Source organism: Mastigoproctus giganteus, chromosome 6, assembly GCF_048544385.1.
Source record: "Mastigoproctus giganteus isolate SK-2022 chromosome 6, ASM4854438v1, whole genome shotgun sequence".
In the NCBI taxonomy this organism is placed as follows: Eukaryota; Metazoa; Arthropoda; class Arachnida; order Uropygi; family Thelyphonidae; genus Mastigoproctus; species Mastigoproctus giganteus.
Genome location: NC_143580.1, coordinates 123282287 through 123301965, shown reverse-complemented (window position 1 = coordinate 123301965; position 19679 = coordinate 123282287). Strand labels below are relative to the sequence as shown.

Below are 19679 nucleotides of genomic sequence, written 5' to 3'. Positions count from 1 at the left end.
CATGGCTAAATACATATACTGAAGAGCAAACATCACTCACACAACCAGCAAAGGCTTTATTGAAACCTAATCTTATGATGTCAGAATTATTCTTTGCATCCAGTTCCTTTTGACAACCTCATAGTAACTAATCAGATTTATGAGATATGACGATTTACATTACTTCTTTAACTAATGATTCCATTATTCTCCCCAGGGTAGTTTCTAGGGAATGTGGCACCCAGGTGCAAATTACAATTTGGCACCCCCCCCCCTTAAAATTTTCTTCCCATGTGACTAAGTTTTAGGTTTTCAGGTGCCTCTTGAACATCGGTGCCTGGGTGCAGTGCACCCCTTAGGATGGCCCACCCCCCCTGATTCTCCCTGTCACAGAGGTTAAACTGTGATAGGGCTATAGTTACCACTTCACCCTCTGAACCTCTATTGTAAATAGGGGATACATTTACATATTTCCAATCTACAGTTACTGCTCCTGAATCAAGGATGCTCTTATTAATATCACCAAATGTTTATCTACCTCTTTTTCAGCTTCTCTTAATATAACTGGATAGATTCAATCAGCTGCAGGTACTTTGCTCACTTTTAGCTGCAGCAATTTCTCATAACCTTACTTCCTTTTATTATAAAATCATTCAAGCTTCATCTCTGAATGTCAATGCAAAATACTAATTCAATATTTTTTTTTTTTCTCCCCGTCTGCTGTTAAACTCATCAGTTCATCTGCCACCAGTTTAGTATAAATTTTGAATGGTATCTTTCAATCAGTATAAAATGGGCTAAAATTTAGTGGCATCAAAATTAGCTTTCTAAACACTTTTCATTTGGCATTTACAATTTTTAACATCAACTGGTTCCACTGAAAAGAGTTTAAAAAATGTCGGAGCCCATTTATAATCACCTTTTGGAAAAACAAAAATCCTTTCCCTTTACCTTTGACTGTAGTTCTTGCTCTGAATAAATTCCATATTAATATGCAAAGATTTGCATATTAATGTGGGATTATGTAGAAAGCATTCATCCAGAAAATCGAGAAATGTTTTGCTACTAGCAACCCACTAGTCCCATTCGACAACTCGAAAGTTAAAATCTCCCATGTCAAAACATTCTGATTTACTGGTCCATTCTATTTTCTGTATAGTTGTTCATTATACTCATCACAATCATTTTGTCTGTCATAGACTCCAACTCTTATTTTTGCCTTCCCAGTGTTTTTATTACACAAGACTGGCTCAATATTACACTGACAAGCTGTGTCTACTGGCTGTATTATTTTAGTCTATATGCTTCTTAACCAAAAGCAACACCCCCCCACTCCATACTGTTTGCCCTTTATATAAACATTATTATCATCATATTCAAATTCTGCATCCTCAATATATGAGGACAACATATTTGTTATATCTGTATTTCCATTATAGCTTTAACAAATATTACAACATTTAATGATCAATACTTCAAACTCATTAAATTTATTTATTCCTAGCATTAGTATATAAGCAAGTAAATGTTGTGTTTTTAGTAACTTAGTAAACCTCATCAGGACTTGTGATTCCCTACCCCCAAATCCTATTCTCCATGCTACTGCATATCACATTAAAATTAATGCTAGAATCAGTTCTACTGGTGCTTATGGCTCTCATTAACTTATTAATCTGTGTAACCCCAACTAACAATTTTCCAACCCTTCTAAGTTGCCTTGATAACCTCAGGAAATATTCTTGTGAATCCCATCTTTATTAAAACAGTGCTATCTGTGGTCAAGCACACTGAGAAAAACTCTACCCCTTGAGCCTTGCGCAATCTCTCCAGGACTGAACTGATTGACAGAGCTCTTATCACAAACGTTGTTGTAGAAATGGAAAGTTTGAATAAATTCAAGGAAGAACTAGACAAACTATTGGAGGGAATGGATAGGTGAAATGTTTTTTTTTTTTTTTTTGGCTGATATTGTATAATAATGCTAAACTCTTTTTTTCTCCTGCCATTCTTGGCAAAATTCCAGACACTTATGAAAGTGTCTAGAATAAAAGTGCCTGCAAGTTAGGGCTGAATATGAATTCAGCCCTAACTTGCAGCTTTTGCTTAACATCATTAGTATCAACATGCACTACAGTGTACATACCTCGCCAACTCTTGCCCCAGGCAGACATAGTTTGGTCCTATTCCAATTACCCTCATTACATAAAATATTCCCTACTTCTCTGACAATAATTGACAATAGCAACCTCTGTGGGACCGGCACATCTTGCTCATAGTGATCCCTCCATGCAGTCAGATGCATGAGAGTAGGTACTAGCATTAAGTTGGACAACAGAGTGCTTGGTGAGTCTCCTGACTTAATTCCTTCCAGAGCAATGACCCTTTCTTCAAACACTCAAATTTATCCAACAAAATGCTAAATTTCTGCTTAATTTTCTCACTATCTGTACCTAGCACACAAAGGCATCGCCTGTGGCATTGGGGGCACCCCCATAGCCAGGTGGACAAGAGCAGCAGTGCGTAGCACATGCTTCTTGCTTAGACCGGGGTTCAAGCCCGTCACCACCAAATATGGAGGATGCGGAAAGATCAGGGAATGACCACTGCATATCCCCGGAGCAATATGGCCTTAGTTGCTAATGCTCCTAAAAACCAAATAACAACCTGTGGCATTGTGTTCAGCTAAAATTAGGTTTGCACATATACTACACAGTACCTCAATAAATCCTTGCTCGTACAAGAACCATCTTTGACAATTCCCCTAAGCCAAGGCATTCTTACTGCTCTGGGTCATATGCTTTGCTATTCTAATCCTAGACATAATTTTAGTTCAAAATATTTAATTAGTCTTACAGTAATGCTGTGTAATAGCACTATACTGTTCCCTGCTAATATAGCAATGTATGTATTAATTAAAATTTGTAAAACACTGCAGTATTACTTATATGTGCACAGCATCTTGCAAAAGAAAATATTCAAGAATTTTACTTATCCTCTAGTTCTATTTACAAACTTTTTACCACAGCAATATTCCAGTATTCAGTGGCAACAGTAAAGCTTTAGGTTGCTAAATGTTTAGATAACAACAATAAATAGATCTACTTAATTAAGGCACTTAAAATTCCAAAAAAAAAAAAAAAATAAAGAGAGAAAGTCGTAAGGTTGCAAGCAAACAAACATCTGCTTAATGAAAATCACCAATTAAAAAAAAGTTTCACTTAACAAAATTTATTGAACAAGAAATTTTCCAGAACATATCCCTTTTTGTTAATTATATTTCCACTTTTATATATTTTGGTTAACTTTTGTGTATAATGTACTGCTTTAAACCTTAATTTTAAACTTCAACTTTTTAGGTGTCAGTGAAACTGTAAATATCTTAAGAAAGGATTTTGAACTGAAAGTAGGGTCAACAACTGGCTTTCCTACCCAGATTTTAAAAGTGTTAAAACAAACAGCTGCTGGCCAAGGATATCATACAGATGAAGACATTGCTGCAGATGAAGTTCCAGTAGCAAGACCATGTCCGTACATGGTATGGGCATGTTGCATGAGACTGGGTGTACATCCTATTGATGCTGTAGTGAAGGTAATTTTTTTAAGCCATGCTTTTTATGTTTAAACCCTTAATCATGCACACAAAAAGTATAACTTAAGGTAGTCATATGGAGGTAGTACCCTGAACCCCCAGCCACTTAAGACATTAAAATGCACCAAGTGCCTGGTATTTCTTACTAATTTTTTTTAATTTTTATCAGTTAAAACTGTGGAGACTTACCTGTAAATTTCAACTATGACAAATCAGAATCGTTCTTCTGATTTAGTCTGCTATGGTAATCAGTTTCCAAAATGGTAGTAGAAGATGTGAAAACTGTTGGTAAAATAAATTTGCATAATATTCTTCAACACATCTAAGAGTAATGACCTCAGTACATAGATGTCAAGTAAGCTGGAATGAAAAGCTGTTTGGATTTTCACACTCTGGCTTGACATTGAAAGAGAACAAGAAAATTGCTTTATTAACCAAAGACAGCTAATGTATAAACATGCATGCTTCAAAATCTTTTTTTACTTCAGTAGCATGCATCAGTTGAAATTGTTTAAATTTATCTTTCCTTTTAGCACCTAATATATAATAGCAAATGTCCACCAAATATTTTTCCTACTTTCTAAGAAAGGGAGCAAGCTGCTTTCAATTTGATGATTATGTTATTTTTTTTTATTACAAAAGGTGAATACAATGGGATATAGCTTGGAATCACTTATATTACTGTCATCTGTAGCAATTGAAAATGGTCCATTTTTTAGAGCCACCACTACACAGACTTCAAAGATGGTCAGAGAAATGGCAGCTATGATTTAATACAGCTAAATGCAACATCTTACACTTGGGGAATAGCAACCCACAAATAAATTATACACTTGGTGGGGTTGAAATAAAAACTGTGGAATGGTGCCCCCTCGACCTCGGCTTCTAACTTACAAGACATTAAGACTCAATAAGTGCTGAATGTGAAATAAGAGTTTGAAAATTTATAATGCTTTTTCAGTTTTCTTCCAGGCAAGACCCCACAACTATATTAAATAAAAACTTTTGATTTTTTTTATATTTTTATTTATTTAACAAAAACACTAAATAGCAGTAAAAAATATAAGCAAAGATATACCTATAGGTTTATATTTATTTACTTTTTAAAACGTTTTCTTCTAGTTTTTTAATTGCAAAGTCAAGTTTTCAAAACTAATTTGGCATAACAAATCTGCTTTTGTACTTAGCAGACACAAGACGTTCAATCTGTCCTCTTGGGATTTTTAATGTGCTCGAGTTGAGCAAATGAATGCTCAGCTGTGCAATTTGCAACCATTAATGTTTAAAAATATGCAAGGCAATATCTACATTTGGAAATGCACAATCAATTTTGTCTTCTACAATTATAAAGTTTAGCATGACTGAATCTGGTTTTTACACTTTTCGTTGCACTGAACTTATGGCACACATATGCATGAAACTCAGAAGAGAGATTATTGTCCAAGTCTTCTGGGTAAGCATCAATTAGTTTTCGAGAGCAGTGAGAGTATCTTTTAGTTTCTGCAGATGAAGTGACATTATTTGGCACATCACTTAGAATGGAAAATCTGTCTGCTATTTCTTTGTACACCTCTCCTCTTCTTCTCATCTCAGTTTCTAGTTTGTCAATAATTGGGTAAAAGGTGATGATACGAAATTTATCTCTGGCATTCAGATCTATTTCTGGTGCATCTACATCATTGGATACCTTTTTTCTGATACGTTTGTGAGTTTGAATGGCCTTGTAATCAACATCTGGTAGTATTTCCTTACAAGTACTTCAAATCTTTCAAAGTCATATCTTAAAGAGCATAGTTAGTCAGCTAATAACCCATACAGATCTGCATGTGTTTTTAAGTTCACATCTTCACTTTGCAGAACTTGACCTGCTCTATGAAACTTTTGAAAAATCTCATCCCACATGATCAACATGAAAACAAATTCTTCCTCTTGCATCTTACTTGCAATATTGTCTGCTTCTCTTCTAGTGTCTCCCTTTTGTGACTGGTCTTCAGCTAAACACTCTAAAGTTTCCAGTATCTTAAAAAACACTTCAAAATTGCTGCTGTTAACATTGCATATGCCTCCCATCTGGTATTAGAGAAGGATTTTAACAGGTTCATTTCCAAGACAAGCTTTAAGAATTTTCCACTGGCTGGTTAAGGCTGAAAAAAATGTATAGAGCAAAAATTAACTGCCACTTGACAGCAGTCAGCAGCACTTTGGCCTACCAGATTTAGTGAATGGGTTGGATAGGGCACATATATGGCAAACTTATTTTCTTCTAAAATCTTTAGAAGGAAAAATGCTTACATTTTGAAAAATTTAGTTTGCAAACTTCACCTAAATACTGCAATAATTGGTTTGCCATTTTCTCACCGGTATGGTTTTTCAGTTCCAGAAAGGTTAAAAAAAAAAGTTCAATAGGCTGCTCATCTTTTAAGTATCGAAGTACAACATTTAACTGATCTATATGTGATAGATCTGGCGCTGAATCAATTGACATGATAAAATAACCAGAAGAATTTACTTTGTCAACAATGAACACATGGACCTTCTGACCCTTTAGCGCAATGAGCCCCTCACAGGTGGTTTTGAATAGATAATGATTTCCTTTTCCATAATTCGAAATGTGCCCTGGTAAAAATGGATCAAACTGACTTATGAGCTCAAGCAGCAGTAAAAAATTCCCATTCTTCAGCGAACCAAAATTTTCAACTGTTCCTCGAAAAGCTGGGCCACGCTCAGCTAATGTATGAATAACAGCTATTACATGCTTCAGGATATGTTCCCAGTAATTGCACTCTTCTTTAATTTGTTTTTCCAACTCATATCACAAGCCCAAACCTTGTCTGTGAGTTAAGTATGTTAGCCTAGTCTTGGTGAGTAGTTCTTCTTTTATAATGAGCAATTGCAGTAGTATTTTGCCAGTCACTGAACCCTTCTCTTTCAACAAAACACGAGGAACATTTAGGAGCAAAAAGTTTACAAACAAAGTAGTAAACTGACCCTGTTGTTGGCAATACAATAAGCACTCTCTTGTGTGTTTCTCACCATTGGCTTTTACCCCAAAGAAATGCTTTTGTAAACAGTATCTTGTTTGTTTGCCACTTTTGAAAGTTCAGCAAGATTTTTCATGTGGCCTATTGTGGTGTAGACAGTCAAGCAGTCCGATAAGCCACATCATCAGCAGAAAAATCTCACCACAACCCTGGATCCTTTGCTTTATTTACTTCATCTTTTGCAAACTGAATCATTTCACCTTGGTACAGTAAATTTTCATTTTCAGCAATCTTTTCAACTTCAGACAGTCTTATAGAGCAACGTGCCTCAACATTTACACTAGACATATCAAGAGAATTTAGGCACCTCAATAGCCAGGTGGGAAGGAGCAGCAGTGCATAGCACACACTTCTTGATTAGACCTGGGTTTGAGCCCATCACCACCAAATACGGAGGATGCGGAAAGCTCAGGGAATGACCACCATATATCCTCAGAGCAATATATGGCCTTAGTTGTTAATGCTCCTAAAAACCAAAATAACAAACAAGAGAATTTAAGTGGAAAGTGTGATCAATAGTGAGACTTTGCCAGTTGAGCAAAGTGACACCTCAACATCATCATGATGTTCTGATCTTGAAGTTGACTGAGCGGTACTGATTGGTGTGGAGCTTTGTTCATCTTCAATCTTGTCATAGTCAGATACAGTACAAGGAGCTTCTGATGGCGGAGATCTGGTTTCATTTGGAAGATCAGATCAGGTTGTGTAACATTTGAAATTAGTCAGCTTTCCAGTCTTGGTCACTAAATCCTAAGCCTTTCATTGATTCTTTTTAGACAGTTTTCTCTTTTTTGCACCACTTAATTAAACACATTTCATCTTGGGTCTGAAAATTACAGAACAATAAATGTTAAAAAATACACATGAAACTCATAAAAGCTACTATTTTAAATTTGTAATAAATACAATAATTGAGAGGGGATTTTGTTTATGCTTCAATAAAGTTAAACATATGGAAGGCACCTGGGGGTGGACCGGATCCATCCAGTTATATTAAAGGAGGCAGCAGAGGAAGTAAGCAAACCCTTAACCATAATTACGAGAGCTTCCTTGGAATCAGGGGAGGTCCCCATGGATTGGAGGTGTATAAATGTATCACCAATTCACAAAGAGGGCTCAAAAGGTGACACAAGTAGCTATAGACCTGTTAGTTTAACTGTTTACAAGATACTGTTTTTTTTCCTTCTTTGTTAGTTGTTGGCACATCGGCTTCTGTGGCCATAATGCACCTCCCAAGTTTTTTGCACTACTCTGATCCAGAGCCCGAGGCGGGAATCGAACCCACAACCTTTGGGTTGCCAGGCAGGCACTTACCCACCCGGCTAACCCAGTCGCCTTTAACTTGCGTTCTAGGGAAAATAATCGAGTCACTGGTTAAAGAAGCATTGCAGGATCATCTAGAAAAGACTGCAGTAATAGTTAAGACACAGCATGGGTTTGTTAAAGGGAGGTCTCGTCTGACCAATTTGATTGAATACTATGATGTCGTCAGAAAGGAACTGAATGCCAAAAATAATTTTGATATCATATACTTGGATTTCAGGAAAGCTTTTGATACTGTTGCACATGGAAGACTATTGTATAAATTGGAGAGGTATGGCATTAAGAATAAGTTTCTACAATTGATAAAGGGATGGTTGAGTGAGAGACGACAGAGAGTGGTAATCAATGGACACTGCTCTTCGCAGACAAATGTTATTAGTGGAGTTCCCCAGGGTTTGGTATTGGGCCCATTGTTGTTTTGTATATTTATCAATGATATTGATGAAGGTATATCAGGTTTAATGTCCAAGTTTGCAGATGATACAAAGGTTGGCAGGGTTGTTAATGACAGTAAAGACAGTTTGCTACTCCAACTGGATCCAGATAAGTTGGGAAAATTGGCTGAGAAGTGGCAGGCAACTGAAGTTTAACACTGACAAATGCAAAGTAATGCATATGGGTAGTAATAACCTAAGAGAAACGTACTAACTATGTGGTACTACTCTCAAGGAAGTGGAAAGCAAAAAAGACCTGGTGGTAATTATGCAGTCAAATTTGAAGTTCACTGAGCAGTGCAGAAGGGTGGCAGGGTGGGTCATGGAGTCTTGTCAATGATATATAGGAATTTTGCTAGCAGGGACGGGGAGGTGATTATTCCGTTATACAAGGCAATGGTCAGGCCACACCTGGCGTACTCCACACCTGTGTACAGGTCTGGAGGCCTCATTTTAGGAAAGATGTAGAGCTGCTGGAACAAGTACAGAGAAGGGCAACAAGATTATTAAATGGAATAAAAGGTTGCTCTTATGAAAAAAGGCTTAAGTTCTTCAAATTGCAGCACCTGGAGAGTAAGCACCTGCGAGGTGATCTGATTGAGGTGTATAAGGCCTTGACTGGGTTGAGCAAGCTGAACACTGATGGGATGCTTCCTCTTGCTCAGATTAAGAACCTGAGGGGGGCATAAATTCAAATTGAGGAAAGACAGTTGTAGAATAGATGTGCAGAAATTTGCCTTTAGCCAGCGGGTAGTTGATTGGTGGAACAGACTTCCATCTTTTGTTGTGGAAGTTGATAGCCTAAATAAATTTAAGGCTGAACCGACAGGTATTTGGAACGAATGGAGGGGTGAAATGGGAGTGGTTTTTTTTTTTGGCTGATGCTGCATAAGCTTGCTTTCTTGCATCGTATGCCTCTACTAATGCTAATATCACGATAAAAGTGATATTTTTTGGAAGAAAAATTTTTTTTTTTACAATGAGGAGAAAAATCGAACATGGCAGGTAAGAACAATTATAAGAAATCAACTAAAATAGCATGTGGCAGTGAAAGAGCTAAGTTGGCATGATAGCTAAGGGAAAAACTGTGATGTCCTCTTTCTCTTGATGCCCTAAGCATGTGCTTATTTTGCTTATTGATTAATCCAGCACTGCCTTGATCATAGAAGTCTGCACTTTTTGCCTGAAATCAAGATTCCACTTCATTGATGACTTCCTGAGATGAAACAAATCAGTGTCCACACAATGGTTTCTTCATTTCTCGAAACAAGAAGAAGTCTGATGGTGCTAGGTCAAGAGAATAGGGTTGGTGCTGCAGTAGTTCAAATCTGCATTGGGCAACAAAGTTGGTAGTGGCAACAGCCATGTGAGCTGGTGAGGATAACCCCTTTTCTGTTCCAAAACATGGACAACATCACCTTCTTTGCTGATGGAGTGGTCCTTGCTTTTTTTTGGGAGGTGGGGAGGAGTGCTTCCACTGCTTTGACATGTCTTTAGTCTCTGAATCATACTGGTACAACAAGCATTCATCATTTGTCACTGGAACTCCCATTTCCACTTTTTTACAGCGTCATAGGACGGACAATTCTGCACCACACACAGCTTTCATTTCTTCGTCAATTTCCTGAGCTTTCTTGGCCTGCAAATGCAGGGACTCGATCACTGCTCAATACTCTACTTTGTCAACTATAGCATCCTTCCTCAGATTCCGGGCTCCAACTCTGGTGTACGATCACCTATGGGAATGAAATTTCACACGTTAGTTATTGAATATGTAGACAACTTAAATTAAAAACGACTTCTTCCTACTGATGTTTTATCTAGGCCAGGGTACAAACTCTTTGATACCTCCTCGTATGTGGGAATGGAGGAAGTGAATTTTTAGAAACATATTGCAACCAAAATTTTGGTAAGCTTGTCATAAATTCTCAGTCAAGACTTTGTCTTCTGTTGTTGCTCAAAAACTGATCACAAATTCTCTTGAAGAATTTCCATGCTTCCAGTTCCAAAGAATTTAACACTCTTTCAAAATGTTCATATTTCAGTAATTCTGTGATTTATCTGCAAACCAGTAAATACACCTTTGCTTTTAGCATCACCAATGCATGGAAAAAAAGGTAAACTGCTGCCATTATCAACCCACTGCAGGATGGAAGCCTCCTCAACAATTCATGCTGAGGGAAATGGACTATAATCTGCCATGCTGGTCCAGTGGGTTGGCAGATCGACCATATTTAGCAGTCAGGGGCTTGAACCCCGGTCTACTCAAAGAGTGTGTGCTACTGCACTCCTGCTCCTGACCACTCAGCTACGGAGGCCTTTGCATGAAACCTTATTAAATATTGAAAGAAAAATCACATAATTATTATTATCTGGCATTAAATTACTAAGTATTAAATACTGAAAAGCCATATCTATTCTTGTCCAAGGTTTTATGAAATTTTTCATTAATCCTAACTTTATGTGAAATGATGGTAAATATTTGTTCTCAACTAGTGGCTTATACGAGGGGTACCCAAAAGTTCCCAAAATGTATTTATAAAATAAATTAGACTTGCCCTGGGTCTCATTCGTCAGCTTCGAATTAAACACCAATACCAGCACTTCTCCCATGATTTGAATGTGTCCTGAAAGTCTTTCTTCATCATAGTGTTCAGCACCGCCTGCAGTTCAGTTTGGATATCCTCTACATTGCCAAATCTTTGACACTTCAGCTTGATTTTCATTCTTGGGAAGAGGAAGAAGTCGAAGGGGATAATTCTGGCAGATGGGGGATAATTGTCATGTTGTTGGATGACAAAAACTGTGCCACAGCGAGAGATGTATGGGGTGGCATGTTGATGATGGACCTAGTTCTTTGTGCGCCACATCTGGATGTTTCCTTTGACTGCTTCCCTTAACCGCCTCAGGACGTCGCAGTAGAACTTTGCATTGATGGTCTCTCCTGGGGAGAGCCAGGAGGGACGAATTCCTTATGAATAATCCCGTCAATGTCCAAAAAACAGATCAGTATGGACTTCACATTACTCCTCACTTGTCGAGCTTTCTTCGGTTGGGGCAAAGATGGGCTCTTCCACTGGGATGATTGTTGCTTCATTTCTGGGTCATAGCAATATACCCAACTCTCGTCACTAGTGGCGACCGTAGAAAGGAAGTTTGATCACTGGCCTGAACTTTTGCGACATTTTCTGAGGTGGTGCTCGATGATGGACTCCCAGAGCGATCGTTGTCATCAACCGACATTCGACCGTTTTTAAAATGGTTAAACCAGTAGTAGGTCTGCATCTGGCTTAAAGCATTGTCACCAAAAGCTTGTTTGAACTTCTTATGGGTTTCTGCTGCTGTATCGTTAAGAAGGAAACAAAATTTAATGCAAGCACATTGCTCTCTCACATCAGCCATCACAAACTACTCAAAACACACTGCCAAAGAACTGTGCATAAATATTCAATAACTCTATCCAGCACTTGGCACACTGATTCACAAAGTATGCATGCAGTGTTACCTAGTACCATAAGTCCGTACTAGACGTAGTTACCACGCAACATTCAAATTTCAGGAACATTTGGGTATATGACCATAGTTCTTTCTGGGTATAAGATTTGCACATTTTCTTTAATAGAGGCATACAGATTGTGTAATCAGTGCACTGATGGTGACACATTAAAATCATGTTCGGCTGTAATTTTATAAACAGAGCAGGAAAACTCTTGCTATGTTTATACTATCTTTACTAATATGTAACAGCATTAAATTTGAGTTATAAATGCATTAAATCATGCATTTATAACTCAAACTGATTGACTTATGTGGGAGGTTTGTTTTATATGAAGTATGATTAAAAAGTTTAGGATTTGATTTTGTGTCTTGAAATTACAGTATTATAGCAAATTGTCACCAAAGGTTTATGAAATATAGAGGAGTCTCAATTATAGAATGCATTAATTTGAAAGTACATTTTAATCTGGAGTTTAAAATGAATATTTGTATATTTAAAATAAGTGATTTACTGAGTAGCAAATCTGCATCAGGTTTTGTTTCAAATTAGGAAAAGTGCAGCAACAACACATGAAATGTTAAAACCACTATTCAGAGGTTTTGTGAGTCATTCAAACACTTCTATTAGAATAAGCAGCGGCCTGGAGCGAGGGATGCTGGAGGTTTCAGGGACTGATGGCAGTCATCATGAAACAAATAAATATATGGGGTGTGTTAGGGTAACTAAGAATAAGAATAGGTGCATGTATACTTACCTGTATACCAATGCTAGAAGTATAGTAAATAAATTTGATGACTTTGAAAGTGTTGGTCAAGACATCAAAGGCAGGTATTGTTGGAATTTCAGAAGTGGTGTCACACAGATATTAGGAATGCAGAATTGAAATATGGGGAGTACAATGTGTACAGAAAGGGAGGAGGGGTTTTGCTGTTAATTAAGAAAAACATATAATCAAAGGAAGTGCATCCAGTTGACACAGATGGGCAATGCAATGTTGGGTCAGTGTAATGTGACATAAGCACTGGGAAAGCAAAAATAAGAGTAAGAGTGTGTTATATGCCTAATGACTGGAATGAGTACAACAAACAATTGTACAGAGAAAGAGAGTGGGCTAGTAAATCAGAATGTCTTATAATGGGGGATTTTAACTTCCAGATATTGACTGGAACTTATCGGTTGGTCACTCGCACACTAGCAAGACTTTGTGGATTTATTGGGCGATTGTTTCCTGCAGTACCATGTTCGACAGATAACCAGAGAGGGTAATACTCTTGATCGGGTTATCAGCAGTGATCATTTGTGTATTAAGAATTTTCAGATAAAGGAACCACTAGGTGGGTGAACACAGTGTACTGATGTGGGATTTACTTAAAGATATAATTACCATCAGGGGTAAAGGAAAGGGTTTTTGCTTCTGTAAAGGTGAGTAAAGTGGCCTCAGACAGTTTTTAAATTCTGTACAGTGGGACAAACTGATGATGTTAATAACAGCAAATTAAGTGGGAAGCATTCAAAGAATTAATCGTGGAAGCTGCTAGACGTTTCATACCTATTAAGAAATATTGTTCAAGGCCAAAATGGTTGTCAAATGAACTCGTGAGACTCATGGAATGCATATAAATTATCAGACGACACAGAAGCCTACGGAAAATATAAGCTAGTCTGTAATCAAGTCATAAAGGAGATCTGGCAAGTGAAGGTAGATTACGAGAAATCTTGGGCAAAGAATGCTAAGAAAAACAGCAAGGATTTCTTTACTTATATAAACTCTAAAGGAAAAGGGATGAATCAGATTGGTCCACTTGATATTGATGGTTCGACCGTTGATGATCCTGCTCAGATAGCAAACAAACTGGATGAGTATTTTGCATCTACATTCACACATGAGGAGTTATTAAGGAAGGAAAATGCCAGAAGTTTATCAAATTGTAGCAGGGTGCTTAATGATTTTGTAATAACTGAAAGCAGAGTGGAGGAGAAATTGTTGGAAGGTAAACATAAGAAAGGCACCTGGGGTGGATGGGATCTATCCAATTAGTATATCTGCCAGGGGCAAAGGTTGATGACGTTGTAGAGCGGATATCATCTTTTAAGGGCACAAAAGGTGATATAGTTGTACACGTTGGCACTAATGATATTAAGAGTAGGAGACCGGCGGAATTACTTAACAAGTACAGGTCACTGTTGAAAAAAAGGCCGTGAATTAGGGTTGAATTTGAAAGTGTCTGCAATTCTGCCCAGACACGATAGGAGGGAGTATATGATGAGAGCCCTGTCGATCAATTCGGCCCTGGAAGGATTGTGCAAGGCTCAAGGGGTAGAATTTTTTTCAGCCTGGTCTGTACTTGTTAACAGGAGAGACTGCTTCTACAGTGATGGGATATACTTAAATAGAAAGGGTGCAAGAATGTTTGCTGATGCTATCGAGGCAGTGTTAGGTGGGTCGGAAAACTGCTAGATTGGGGGGATACAAGGACTAATAGATTAACAGTAGCCACTGGCAAAGGTGAAAGTGATTCTTGCACTGCTTCTATTGGAATGAGCCGCAGCCTGGAAAATAAGATGCAAGATATTTCAGAGACTGCTGGGAATCATTGGGGTACAAATAAACACATAGGTTGTGTTGGGGTAGCTAAGAAAAAGAACAGGTGCATGTATTCTTGCGTGTACACCAATGCTAGGAGTTTAGTAAATAAATTTGATGAATTTGAGGTATTGCTCAAAACATCAAAGGCAGATATTGTGGAGATTTCAGAGACGTGGTGTCACACAGATATAAGGAATGCAGAACTGGAATTTGGGGAGTACAATGTCTACAGAAAGGATAGACAGGGTAGGAAGGGAGGAGGGGTTATGCTATTAGTTAAGAAATACATAAAATCCAAGGAAGTGAAGCCAGTCGACATTGCTGGACAGTGCAGTGTCGAGTCAGTTTGGTGTGACATAAGCATTGGGAGATCAAAATTGAGAGTAGGAGTGTGCTATAGGCCTAATGATTCTGATGAGTATAATAAGAAACTGTACGGGGAAATAGAGTGGGCCAGTAAATCAGAGAGTCTTATAATCGGGGATTTTAATTTCCCAGATATTGACTGGAATTTGGGGGCTGGTCATTCACACACTAGCAAGGCTTTTGTGGATTTATTGGATGATTGTTTTCTACATCTGCATGTTTGGGAGGCAACTAGAGGGAGTACTACTCTTGATTTGATTATCAGTAGTGATTTTTCATGCATTACGAATCTGCAGGTAAATGAACCACTAGGTGGCAGTGATCACAATGTGCTGAAGTGGGATTTACTCAAAGAGGTAACTACCCTTAGGGGTAAAGGGAAGGGTTATTGCTTTCTTAAAGGCGACTAAGATGGACTGAGACAGTATTTAAATTCTATACAGTGGGACCAACTGATGATGTTACCAACAGCAAATTCAAAATGGGAAGCATTCAAAGAACTTAACTTGGAAGCTACTAGGCTTTACATACCAACTAAGAAATATTGTTCAAGGTTTAGGCCTAAGTGGATGTCAGATGAACTAATGAGACATATGGTAGAGAAGAAAAATGCATGGGATACATACAAATTAACACGTGACACAGAAGCCTATGATAGATACAAGTTGATCTGTAACCAAGTTACAAAGGAGGTTAGGCAGGCGAAGGCAGATTACGAGAATTCTTTACTTATGTAAACTCTAGCAGGAAGGGGATGAATCAGATTGGTCCACTTGATATCGATGGGTCAACTGTTGATGATCCTGCTCAGGTAGCTAACAAACTGAATGAATATTTTGCATCGACATTCACACATGAGGAGTTATTCAGCGAGGGGAATGCCAGAGGTGTATTCAACTCTGGCAGTAAGCTAGAGAATCTTGTAATAACTGAGAGTAAAGTGGAGGAGAAATTGTTGAAGATAAATACAAGAAAGGCACCTGGGGTGGATGGGATCTATCCAGTTATATTAAAGGAGGCAGCAAAGGAAGTAAGCAAACCCTTAGCCATAATTATGAGAGCTTCCTTGGACTCAGGGGAAGTACCCATGGACTGGAGATGTGCAAATGTGACCCCAATTCACAAAGGAGGATCAAAGGGCGACACAAGTAATTATAGACCTGTTAGTTTAACTTCTGTTCCTGGAAAATTAATGGAGGCACTGGTTAAAGAAGCACTGCAGGATCGTCTAGACAAGAATTCAGTTATAGCTCAGACACAGCATGGTTTTGTTAAGGGGAAGTCTTGCCTGACCAATTTGATTGGATACTATGATGCAGTCACAAAAGAACTGGATACAGGGAATAACTTTGATATTATATACTTGGACCTTAGAAAGGCTTTTGATACTGTTGCACATGGAAGACTGCTGCACAAATTGGAGCAGTGTGGCATTGGAGGCAAATTGCTGCTATGGATAAAGGGGTGGTTGAAAGGGAGAAAGATATTTGCTTGAACATGTACACAGAAGGGCAACAAGATTGGTGAGGGTAATGAAGGGATCCTCTTACCAAGAGAGGCTTAAGTTCTACAAATTGCAGCAGCTGGAGACTAAGGCACCTGTGAGGTGATCTGATTGAGATGTATAAGGCCTTGAATTGGTTGAGCACACTGAATTCTGATGGGATTCTTCCACTTTCTCGATTACGAACCTAAGGGGGCATAAATTGAAATTGAGGAAAGACAGTTGTAGAATAGATGTGTGGAAATTTGCCTTTAGCCAGTGGGTGGTTAATTGTTGAAACAAACTTTCATCTGTCATTGTGGAAGTTGATAGCTTAAATAAATTCAAGGAGGAACTGGACAAACATTTTCAAGGAATAGTTGGGTGAATTTTTTTTTTTTTTGGCTGATGTTACATAAGCTCATACGCTTGCTTTCTTACATCACATGCCACTATTACTATTACTTTCAATCATTACCATTTTCAAAGTTTAAAGAGGGCCAATCTATCAGAGATGATCCTTGCCTTGGCCGCCCTTCAACATGAGAAAGTAATTATTTGATTGCTTATGTTCTTGATCTGATCAGGAGTGATCAGTATTTCATTATCCACGATGCTGTGTGGAAATTGATATTTTGTATGGCACTTGTCAATCAGTTTTAATTTTGGAAATAAGATGTGTTTCAGCTAGGTTTATGCCTCATATCCTTCTGATGATCACAGAAAGTTCTCATGGCAAGGCCTTCATCAATTTGCTGCTAACCCACACTTGGAAACAAAGGTCTGATTCTCTCAGCGAAAGGCTCGGTCTTTAAAGTCCAAAAAATAAGACATTCTTGATCAAATGCCAAGATCATCATACTGCTCATGATCATGGGTATTTTATATCACTGTTGGGAGAAATATAGGTAACTGTTGTATTACTTGGCCATTGGGTAACAAGCGCTCCGCTGTACATATATTGCCAAAGGGCAGAACACTGACTATCGGACCAGTCATTTGTTGATAGATGACATCTAAGTATGGTGTAACAATGTGTACCTTATCCATCTTGTTGTGATATATTGCGACTCCACTTGTCCGTTTGGTTTCTAGCTTGAATTGAACCACACAATTGAAGTTCAGGATGCTGACACTTGGAGAGCAGCAAGATTTGGCGTTGGTGAGGTCAGCATGGTGTGCCCGTAGGCTTTGGCAGTTGAGTGAGATAACTGAGAGTTCTTTCCTATTGTGGATTAATTCAAGCAAGCTGTTCTGTCTTGTTTGTAGCCGATTAGTCTCAAGCCTGGCAAACTCATTTTATAGATCGATTATGTGGATGTAGTGTTTCTCAGGTCAGGGTAGAATCTCTTGTTGACAGTCAGCGAGACGATGTAAAGTTGATTGATGTGAGTTATGTGCGTCATAAACCACCTGCTGTTCATGCACCTTTTTGTACTGGTAAACCACTGTATCGAATGTTTTCTTTGCAAATTGTGTATCGTCATTGCACAAGCTGGTATGAAAGTGATTTCTTTTGGCACAGATAGTAGCTGCTGTTTAATGATATACAGCTAGTTCCCGTCTTTACGAGTTAATTCATTCCTAACGCGCACCCGTAAAACAGGAATTTATTTCCCATAGACATAATGTTAAAAATAGGGGTTATATTATCAACAATGAAATTAGTTAGCTAATTAGTTTTTAAACAATGATTGATTTATCCAAAGAAATGAAAACATAGCCTGTAAAATCAAGCAAATTATAATAATAGAGAAATTATTTATGACTTATTATGTGTTGTTAGGTTTTTAGGAGCATTAGCAACTAAGGCCATATTGCTCCGGGAATATGCAGTGGTCATTCCCTGACCTTTCCCCATTCTCCGTATTTGGTGGTGACGGGCTCGAACCCCGGTCTAATCAAGAAGCGTGTGCTACGCACGCGCCATTTATGACTTACAAATGTTAAAGGATGTTTATTCTTCATCATCATCATGGACTAAATGCACACACGTTTATCACTCTTTATTGTCTCGACACTCATTGGTTTGTTGCACAAGGAGTTGTCTTCTTCAGAAATGCTTCAAGAAGTGTTTATTTCCAAGATAATCTTCTTAAGTTATTGATGTAGTGTCCGTTAACTTTTATGCCGATGTTCTTGTCAGCCAGTGTTTGGTCGAAGATCATTTCCGAATAGATGTTAAAAAGAATGGGAGATAATGGACAGCCTTGCCGGACGCCTTTTTTTATTGGAATTGGGTCTGTCAGATCGTTGTCATAGCGAAGCCGGGCTGTTTGATTCCAGTAGAGAGTTGTAATAAAGTTGATATCATTGTTTTCAAGCCCAAGTTTTCTCAGTCGGTCAATTAGGCGGTCGTGGTCTACTGAATCGAAGGCTTTCTCGTAGTCAATAAAACATATATACACGTCTTTTTGATGTTCATAGCACCTTTGTAGCAATATTTGTAAACAGAAAATTGCTTCTCTGGTGCCTAGTCCCCTGCAGAATCCGAACTGTGTGTTTCCTAGTGCACTTTCGCACTTACATCTTATCCTTTGCTGAATCACCTTGAGGAAGACTTTTAGCACCTGGCTCATTAGACTGATCAGCCTGAAGTCTTCGCATTTCCGGCTGGTAGCCTTTTTTGGTAGGGCCACAAAGATGGATTGGAGCCATTCGGATGGAATGTCGTTGTTGTTGTAGATTTGATTGAACCATTTCGTTAGTTGTTGGATGTTGCTGTAGTCTAGTTGTTTCAGCAGTTCCACATGAATCTGATCAGGTCCACAGGCCTTGCCTGGCTTTGTTATTCGGATGGCATGTTCCACTTCAGATGTTATATAGCAAAAATTTGAACTTTCGATGTCGTGGAATGAATTACCAAAAAATAATGTGTTATTGGGTTCACATTACGATATTTTCACGATACAATAGTGTCTCTGGAATGAATTAATATCGAGAAGCGGGGTATACTGTATTGTATATCCACATGCGTGGTTTGAAATGCAATATTTATGAATGTTTAACATTCATTTTTTGAAATTAATGTTCATATTTTCGATTTTATTGATACTTGGGAAAAAAAAAATTGTTAAGTGGGAACTGCCTGTATATAATTATATACTTGCAATCCCTTTCACTCTAATGACCCTTTACAGGAGGTTGCTGAACAAGTGAGGTAACATCCCCCAGTGTTTCCATCTGCATTTGTCAACCTAAAAATTCGTTCAAATAGTAGCCAAACATCAGCATGGCATTTTCTCTTTACATCAGGGGATAATACCTATTAAGGTTATTAATACAGAGGATTCCGGTTATTTGGGCCACCAGTTAATCAGGGCAGCCGTTTATTTGGGACAAATCTTAAAAACCAGAATCCAATCAAGAAAATAGCCA

The 19679-nt window shown here is 38.1% G+C and overlaps 1 protein-coding gene across 1 annotated transcript in view; it reads left to right on the top strand.

Moving 5' to 3' along the window:
• LOC150084553 (uncharacterized) overlaps positions 1-19679 on the top strand; it is a 150541-nt gene that overhangs the window by 90541 nt on the left and 40321 nt on the right. Inside the window, exon 5 of the mRNA XM_090375312.1 lies at positions 3336-3568. Within this exon, the coding sequence (XP_090231438.1) occupies positions 3336-3568 (233 nt within the window). The remainder of the gene's footprint in view (positions 1-3335; positions 3569-19679) is intronic.